Source organism: Mastomys coucha, unplaced genomic scaffold, assembly GCF_008632895.1.
Source record: "Mastomys coucha isolate ucsf_1 unplaced genomic scaffold, UCSF_Mcou_1 pScaffold3, whole genome shotgun sequence".
Lineage (NCBI taxonomy): Eukaryota > Metazoa > Chordata > Mammalia > Rodentia > Muridae > Mastomys > Mastomys coucha.
The window spans coordinates 7831288-7841377 of NW_022196909.1; the positions used below are offsets into that span (position 1 = coordinate 7831288).

The 10090-nt window shown below is 44.5% G+C and overlaps 1 protein-coding gene across 9 annotated transcripts in view; it reads right to left on the bottom strand.

Annotated features, from left to right (window-relative positions):
- The window catches only part of Cep57l1 (centrosomal protein 57 like 1), an 82670-nt gene that overhangs the window by 11551 nt on the left and 61029 nt on the right, over positions 1–10090 (bottom strand). For all 9 annotated transcript variants that reach the window (XM_031348266.1, XM_031348263.1, XM_031348264.1 and 6 more), the window contains one exon: positions 3241–3357. In XM_031348266.1, coding sequence (XP_031204126.1) covers positions 3241–3357 — 117 coding nt within the window. The remainder of the gene's footprint in view (positions 1–3240; positions 3358–10090) is intronic.

The window sequence follows — 10090 nt, forward strand, 5'->3', positions numbered from 1 at the left end:
GAATAAACCCACAGCTCTATCCACAGCCACCACCAGATCCACACAGAATAAACCCACAGCTCTATCCACAGCCACCACCAGATCCGCACAGAATAAACCCACAGCTCTATCCATGGCTACCACCAGATCCACAGAGAATAAACCCACAGCTCTATCCATGACCACCACCAGATCCACAGAGAATAAACCCACAGTCTTTATTCCCAGCCACCAACAGAACCACAGTGAAGCTTTCAAGAGCTCAAGCTATTATGATCTTGTGTCTCAATGTCCACTTAAAACCAAACAATAGCAATGCTGGCCATGTGCATGTGACAGAGTGTCAATGCTGGCCATGTGCATGTGACAGAGCGTCAATACTGGCCATGTGCATGTGATGAGGGACAATGTCTGCCATGTGCATGTGATGAGGGACAATGTCAGCTCAGCTATATGCATGTTATAGGGGACAATGTCAGCTATGTGCATGTGATGGGGGACAATATCAGCCATGTGCATGTGATACAGGGTCAATGTCTGACATGTGCATGTGATAGAGGGTCAATGTCTGACATGTGCATGTGATGGGGGACAATGTCAGCTATGTGCATGTGATGGGGGACAATGTCAGCTATGTGCATGTGATGAGGAACAATGTCAGCCATGTGCATGTGATGGGGGACAATGTCAGCTATGTGCATGTGATGGAGGACAATGTCAGCCATGTGCATATGATGGGGGTGGAACAGGAAGAGACCTCAGAAATGGAGGCATGGCATTGGCTGCTTATGAGCTTAGAGCGACACTCTGTCAAACAAGGATTATAATAAACATGAGGGCCTAGAGTGATGGCGCAGTGGGTAAAGTGTCTGTCATGCAAATCAGATGACTTGAGTTTGAGCCCTGGAACCACACAGCAATAGAAGGAGAGAAGCAACTCCACTAAGGTGCCCTCTAACCTCCACACATATGTCATGGCATACATGCATCCCACTCCTATCATTCACGTATACAATAAAAAAAAGAGTAACAAATATGAAAAAGTAAAATTGCAAGGCAATGAAACAATGTGAAAAGGATGATGCACACATGCGCACACTCTATACCTCACACATGCACATCTATACTATATACACATGCACTGTATACCTTCCACACACACACACACTCTATACCTCACACATGCACACTCTATACTATATACACACGCACAGTATACCTTCCACACACACACACACTCTATACCTCACACATGCACTCTATACTATATACACACGCACAGTATACCTTACACACACACACACACACACACACACACACTCTATACCTCACACATGCACACTCTATACTATATACACACGCACTGTATACCTTACATACACACACTCTATACCTCACACATGCACACTCTATACTATATACACACGCACTGTATACCTTACACACGCACACTCTATACCTCACACATGCACACTCTATACTATATACACACGCACTGTATACCTTACACACACACACACACACTCTATACCTCAGACATGAACATCTATACTATATACACACGCACTGTATACCTTACACACACACACACACTCTATACCTCACACATGCACATCTATACTATATACACACGCACTGTATACCTTACACACACACATACACACACTCTATACCTCACACATGCACACTCTATACTATATACACACGCACTGTATACCTTACACACACACTGTATACTATATACACACGCACAGTATACCTTACACACACACTCTATACCTCACACATGCACACTCTATACTATATACACACGCACAGTATACCTTACACACACACATACTCTACACCTCACACATGCACACTCTATACTATATACACACGTACTGTATACCTTACACACACACACACACACACACACACATTCTATACCTCACACATGCACACTCTATACTATATACACACGCACTGTATACCTTACACACACACACACTCTATACCTCACACATGCACATCTATACTATATACACACGCACAGTATACCTTACACACACACACACTCTATACCTCACACATGTACATCTATACTATATACACATGCACTGTATACCTTACACACAACACACACTCTATACCTCACACATGCAAATCTATACTATATACACATGCACAGTATACCTAACACACACACACACTCTATACCTCACACATGCACACTCTATACTATATACACACGCACTGTATACCTTACACACGCACACTCTATACCTCACACATGCACACTCTATACTATATACACATGCACAGTATACCTTACACACACACACACACACACTCTATACCTCACACATGCACATCTATACTATATACACACGCACAGTATACCTTACACACACACACACACACTCTATACCTCAGACATGCACACTCTATACTATATACACATGCACAGTATACCTTACACACACACACACACACTCTATACCTCACACATGCACATCTATACTATATACACACGCACAGTATACCTTACACACACACACACACACACACACACACACACTCTATACCTCACACATGCACATCTATACTATATACACATGCACAGTATACCTTACACACGCACACACACACTCTATATCTCACACATGCACACTCTATACTATATACACATGCACAGTATACCTTACACACACACACACACTCTATACCTCACACATGCACACTCTATACTATGTACACCACGCACTGTATACCTTACACACACTCTATACCTCACACACGCATACTCTATAAACACGCACTGTGTCTGTTACACACACACACACACACACACACACACACTATATATATATATATATATATATTACATATTATGTTTGTATGGTTCAGAACAGGAACCATAACAGAACTGGAGTACTTAAGAGGGCTACAAAGAGGAAGAGATGGTCTGAAACAATTCTGTGAAATAAGAAGGACTTGGGCGAGGAGGGAAGGGATGAAGGATAGGTGTGCAACCATATGCAGTACAGGCCAGATGCCTTCCGAATGGAAATGTTCCATCATCTTAGAAGCCAAACTCATCCTTTGGGATCAGAAGGCAAGCTGACTCATGCCATGACAGAATGCACTGCCTCCATGGGCAGGATTTACCTGGATTACTGAGATCTGGACATCAACTACTCTAATCTCTGACTGTTCACATACAATGCCAGCTTTGCTTCGCTCCTGGCAGTGTAGCGCTGGAGACAAGCAGAGACTCACCTCCGCAGTCTGCTGAGTCACCGTCAGTTTCAAACACTCTTTTTCTAAGATGTGGAGCTTTTCAAGTTTAGCGTGCAGCTTCATCTGATCTTGTTCTTTTTCCCTTTGAAGCTGGGTCTGGAGAAGATAAAACAAATTCTAAATTTGGCAAGTGGTGTCAAGGGATAAGAATAACGATTTCTGAGAAATCAAAATATAACATAAATCAGTTGCTAGAAGCATGTATACACACATACATGTGTGTGTGTGTGTGTGTATATTTATATATGTATATGGTACTTATGAGCAGAACACAAGAAAATCACATCCTTTTAAGGAGCCACTGTAAGAGGTGATAGACATGTGGCTAGCTGACTTAGCACTGGCAGAATAACCTCCTCTTTGTATCTCCCTACAACAGTAGCATTAGGGAAAATATCACAGCAAAATTTACGGTAAAGAGACGAGGTGTGTGTGACTCATGGGTGACCAGGCTCATCACTGCCCAAGGCTCCCTGACTCAACAGGGAAGAATAGCCAGGAAAGAAAACATGAAGAAAGTCACCCGTGCACACACATGTACACTGTTTTACAGGACTGCTTATTACCACATCACGAGGACAACTGACGAAGGGGAAGGGAGACCATATGTGCTTTCCTATGAACCTAAAATGGCTCTAAATGGGAAAGCCACTCAGTTAGACAAACTGAAAAGCAAGTAGTAGAAGAGTGGCCTTGGAGACCACTGCCCAGTCCTGGCGTCTCAGAGAAGAGACCTGGAGGAAGGCAGAGTGCCTGCTGGGAGAATCAAGGCTAAAAATGTTCCAAACATAATGTGAAATAGACAGATTAACATGGTCCAGGAATGGGGCATGGGAGGAGAATTGAGTGCTCAAGAGAAAACACCAAGAAAACAAAACAAAAGTCTTGTGACCTCAGTCTCTTCAAAACATGGACTTGTTCTTGAATAGTGGTTGCATGCTCCTCCCAGGTGCAGCGGAGAGGAGTGAGTCTACTCAATATTGCTTGCTGCTGTTATTCAATTACATACGCCTCTATGGAGACAGGTTTCTGCCACACGCGGTTTGTCCTTGGGATTATACATACAGCTTGAACACTTGAGAACGTTACTCAAGTGACCTTTCTTAACCCTCAGAGTATAAATCGTCTGATGCTCTGAATAGAGTTGGCTCTTGCATGAGACTGTAGATGGCTTCATTTATTGAAGTTTTAAAGCTGCTGCAACCCTTTAATGCAGTTCCTCATGTTCTGGTAATCCCCAACCACAAAACTTTGTTGCTACTTCATAACTGTAATTTTCTACTTTTACAAATCATGATGTAAATATCTGATATACAAGATATTTGATATTCCACTCTAGTAATCACAGACCATAGGTTGAGAACCACTGAATTGGCTCTATTCTCCCAGGTCCCACCCATAGAGTGGTAAACAGTATATCAAATTTCAAACTGCTAAAAATCAGTAATATAGAGGAAATCTTAGCAGCATCCTGACACACAGAGGAATGAAGGTAAGCACGGCCACAGATGCATGGGAGCTGAAGACAACTCAGACTAAGTCTTTAATGTGTTGAAAACTTAAAGCTGGGCCTTGTGGTCCACTCCTGTGATCACAGGACACAGGGGTTGAGGCAGGAGGATCATCCTGAACCAGAGGCCAACTTAGGCAACATAGCAAGGTCAAGCCTAGTCTGTACTTTAGAGAGTATCTCAAAACAAAACAAAAACAACTTGGGCTAGAGAGATGGCTCAGTGGGTAAGAGCACTGACTGCTCTTCTAGAGGTCCTGAGTTCAAATCCCAGCAACCACATGGTGGCTCACAACCACCCGTAATGAGATCTGATGCCTTCTTCTGGTGCATCTGAAGACAGCTACAGTGTACTTATTTATAATAATAAATAAAATCTTAGGGCCGGAGCGAGCAGAGGTCCTAAATCTTAAAAAATAAATATTTAAAATAAACTCTTCCCAAACAACAAAATAATAAATACACAGGGCAAGAGAGACAGCTCAGAGGGTAAAGGTGCTTGCTGTGACCTGAGTTCAATCCTGGAATCACAAAAGAAGCTGAGCAGGGCGGTGCGCGACTGTTAGCAGAGGCGAGAGCCTGGAATCTGCAGTTCAGCTGCGGACATGAGGCAGACTCAGCCTCAAAGCAAAAGCAGGAGAAAACAGACTTTTGAAACGTGTGCCATCACATGCTTCAACGCCACACACGCACCTATGCACGCATGCACACAAGACACTTATGCACACATGCGCACAAAACTGACACATAAAATCTAAAAGCCATAAGCTAGAATTCCTTATCTAGCAAAAACATCACTCACAAATATGAATGAAATAAAGGGTTCTCCAGGTACATAAATGCTATGAGACTTTTTGGCATTATTATTTTTTTCTTCAGACTGAAAGAAACTCAATCTATGAAAGAAGTGAAAAGCACTGGAGAAGATTAAATGCAAATAAATATTTACTTCCTTTCTTTGTAAGTTTCCTTAATGGATAATCGACAATTTAAAAGAACCAATAATGAATTAGGGGTTGCTTTTATAACATGTAAAATAAAAGGAAAGCTGTAGTACAAACTAGAGGCACATAGTAGGAAGCTGTAGTATGAACTGGAGGCGCACAGTAGGAAGCTGTAGTACAAACTAGAGGTGCACAGTAGAAAGGCTCTTTCATACTTAATACCAATTCATGGCAGACTGTGGCAAATTATAAGACCTATGCCTGGAATAAGGAGAGACAATGTTTAAAAAGATGTCACTAGACCTGGGTGTAGTGATTCATGCAGAAACACGAGTCAGTTGGGAGCTGGAGGGGGGGAGGATTGTGGCTTCAAACCAACCCAGGCACTACTAGATTGTGACCTCGCCCCAAAATAAATAAACAAATAAAAGTGAGTGAGTGGCAGGAGTAACTCTCCAGTAAAGGACTTGCCTGGCATGTGTGACGCCCAGGACTGAATTCTGCGTAGCACACACACAAGCACGGGTGCACATGAAGGAATTACTAGTAAGATCTGAAAGTACTTTTAAGTGAATGAAATGAGAACAAACACGACCAAAGTCTGTCAGATGCAGTCAAATAGTCAAGTTTTGATAATATCAGCTACAAAAATATCATAGTTCAAAGAGCGAAAGGAAGCCTCTTGGGGTGAGGTAGATGAGAGCGGCAGTGAGTGCCCCGGCACGACTCAGGTGACAGACAAGAGGCTACTCCAAAGAGAGCGAGTCAGTGGGTGCCAGACCTCTATGTACCCTGTGTTAGGACCAGGGGCGGGGCCCTCAGGCACCTAGGCACTCCTCTGCAGCTGACCTAACACCCAGTCCTTCAGGCCAGCAAGAGCAAGCGCTGAATCCCAGCAGTGCGGCACAGCTGCAAGCCTCCCTCCCAGCAGTCCATGAGGAGCAGGGTGAGAGCATGGGACCAGGCACCCCACACTTCAGGGCTCTGCTCCCTTCCACGGCTCACCTGCTATTTCAATGTTCACTTAAACAAATGTTAACTTCCTGGCATGCTGCGTCACTTTCCTACCATCTTCTACTTTGTGTCATTACTCAGTCTGAGGTGTGTGTTCATTTCTTGTTGTTGTTAGTGGTGCTGTTTTTTTTTTTTTCCTCTCTGAGTGTGACTGAGAATTAAACCCTTAAGGCTGCTCACTAACCAGAAGACATCCCATACCAACAGAGAGTCAAAGGCGGCTTGTTAACGAGAGAAACTACGCAGTGACTTCAGAGAGCACAAAGCAGAAAAGGAAAGAAAGGCCACCCGTCAGACATGGGGGACACAGTGGGAAACAAGAAAATCAGGGAAGAAACAGAGACTTGGGGGAGGAAAATGGAAGAAACTCTAGAAATGCAAAACCCAATTAGCAGAACTAAGACCACCAGGAGAGCATCAGACACATGATCTAGCAGAATGAAGAACTTCAGGAGCAGGAGAAACGGCGGAGGAAATACACATACTTCAATAAAGCAAGTGGTGGCGCACACCTTTAATCCCAGCACTTGGGAGGCAGAGGCAGGCGGATTTCTGAGTTCGAGGTCAGCCTGGTCTACAGAGTGAGTACCAGGACAGCCAGGGCTACACAGAGAAACCTTGTCTCGAAAAAATAAATAAAGAAATAAAGCAAGCAAGCAAGTGTGCAGGCATGGACACACTTAGGAATGCTGGGACAGGAGCACAGAGTGGATCTAAGACTCCCTACTTACGCCACTGAATAAAAAGGGGAAGGAAGCAGAGCTTCCTGACTGGGGCTACAATGTGACCAGCAGTCTCCCATTCCTGCCTCTGCAGAGAGAGAGAGAGAGAGAGAGAGAGAGAGAGAGAGAGAGAGAGAGAGAGAGAGAGAGAGAGAGAGAGAGCGAGAGAGAGAGAGAGCCCACCGCTCAAGTGTCTGACAAGGCAAACACTTGTCTTCAGAGGTGTGCAGCTCACCAGGCAGGACAAGAGCCAATAGGAGCTGCGCTTGGTTTTATTTTAATTCAGGGGGTGACTGTCTTTGCCCCATGGGCTGGGGTCCAACCTCACAGTCTTTTGCCATTGTCTATTCTGAGCAAAATCCAGGACATGGAGGAGGAAGGGGTGAGTGACTCTAACCCAAGAATGTAGCAGGGCTGTGGAAACAGAGGTTTCGCTGGGTATGTGTGTGGCGGGGCAGTTAAAACATTCATATAAACGTTTTGTAAGGTGGAAGAGGCAAAAATAGTTGACTCTTGTTTTCCCATCATATTTGATGGGCAAAACTTAAATTCGGTGTTTCTTATCCTACCATGATGGTCTGTATACTCAAGTGTGTGTCCCGTGCCTTTGTGGGTGTTTGTCACAACAAGAAAAGTATCTGAGGCGGGCAGTTGGTCCTGGGGAGTGGAGTGCTGCAGTGACTCACCTGGCTACATAGGTTCTTAGTGTCTACAACCTGTTTATAGGAAGAACGGGAAAGAGTTTGGAGCTGTGAATCCTCTAATCAGAGTTTAGTGGCCATTTCGGGGAGGTTCAGAAGGCAAGAAAGGGAGAAAACAGGTAAGTACAGTGGTGTCCCAGTTCATGGACTTGATAACAGGAAGTGAGTGAGAGAGGTCGGTAGGTCGCTCTAGTCTGGTGATGACTCTAGACTCACATTGCGCATGTCCTGAGGGCTGCCGTTGAATTCAGAAGGTCAGGGCTGAAGGTGGCTCAGCACTTAACAACACTGGCTATTCCTGCACGACTTGGGTTTGATTCCCAGCACCCACATCTGATGGTTCATAACTAGAGTTCCAAGAGCTCCAAGACCCTCCTCTGGCCTATTGGGATACCTACACATGTGCTCACATGCACAAGTACGCACACACATACACACACACAAAATAAATTCTTTAAAAAGTAACATATTAATTTGTCGAACAGAAGAAATTTTCAAGGGAACATTGTATTCACATTGTGCCATGGTTATTGCTCATTTCTTTGAGAGAGAGCAAAAAGTTGAGAGCAGAAAAATATGAAAATGGGTAGTGTAGTCAAGATTCGATGTTGCAGCCATGGTGGGTAGACAGACATTAGCACCATCAAGGAAAGGTGCTATAAGCATCAGACTTGAGCCATGCAGGTTCCAACCTAAGGGGAGCCACTAAAAGGGTTTACTGCTCAAAAAGAATTGTGTTCGCACGCAGAAGTCACTGCGACTGTATTCCACGAGGTTAGACTACAACTTGGGCGGACAGAACTGCACAGTGTCATCCACAAGACTTGGTTTCACATAAATGACAGAGGAGTCAAAGGTCATCAACACGTGTTAAGGTCAGGGAAACTAGGCAATGAGTGACAGGTTCTAAGACCCTGCAAGGAGGCCCTGAGAGGCTACTGTGTGAAGCTGTCAAGGTGAAGGTCACACTGCCGGGGAGATGTCAACATCATTGGAGCTGGAGTGGCATGTCCTCAGGCTGGAGGGGCTTGGATGGGTCTACCTCAGCCCAGCTGCCGTGTATGCAGCACGAGGCTTGCTGTTGGCCCTGCTGACTTCCGGCCTTGTTCTGCTCTGCTCTTTCCTCGCAATGACTCCTCTCTTTATAAGGGAAACGTTTGCTCTGTATCATTGTATGCAGGAAGTACGTAACTTTTTTTGGAGTGTACAGGTGTCTTGAGTCTCAGAAGAGACTGTTAACAGATAGAGGAACTTACAGAGATGAACAAAGTGCTCACATCATGAGATGAAGAAGACACTTAGGATGCATGAGGTCCAATGCTCTGATTTAAAGCCCATCTGCATGGCTATCCAGTCAGTAAGGAAAGCAACCATTGGTGGTCAGTCTTCACTGACAACTTGTTTGGACTTCCTATGCTCCCATCACCATGGGAACACATTTGTATGAGGATGTTGCCAGAAACATTTCCATCAGCAGAGAAGGCCTCTCTTGAATATAGGTGTCCTATGGATGCTGATCCATTCAGGAGTTCCATCTTCTGCCTGGTTGGTTTGGATCAAGCGTTTCTCAATGTGTTGGAGAAAGGGTTGTGGATCATCTGAGGTCCCTAAGACCACTGGGAATCCAGAACCATGGTAACTGGTTTTAGGTTTCAGTGTCTAAGGTTTAATAGGCTGCTCCTACCTGGAACAGGTTTTGACCTGGGTTGTTTACTTTCTTACTCAACTTCACAAAGCCTGATATTCCCCAGGCTTTTTGCTCCATGTTGGCCTTAAATTAACTTCCTGAATCTGAAGGGCAAGTTGTTAGAAGAATTGTCTCAACTGCCCTGCAAAGTCACAAATGCCTTCGGAGGGAACGAGCCACGATGCCAAGCGGAACTTCTGGATTTAAATCTGCAGAGTCTGAGCTCGTGGCTGTGTACCGCCTCGGCCTGT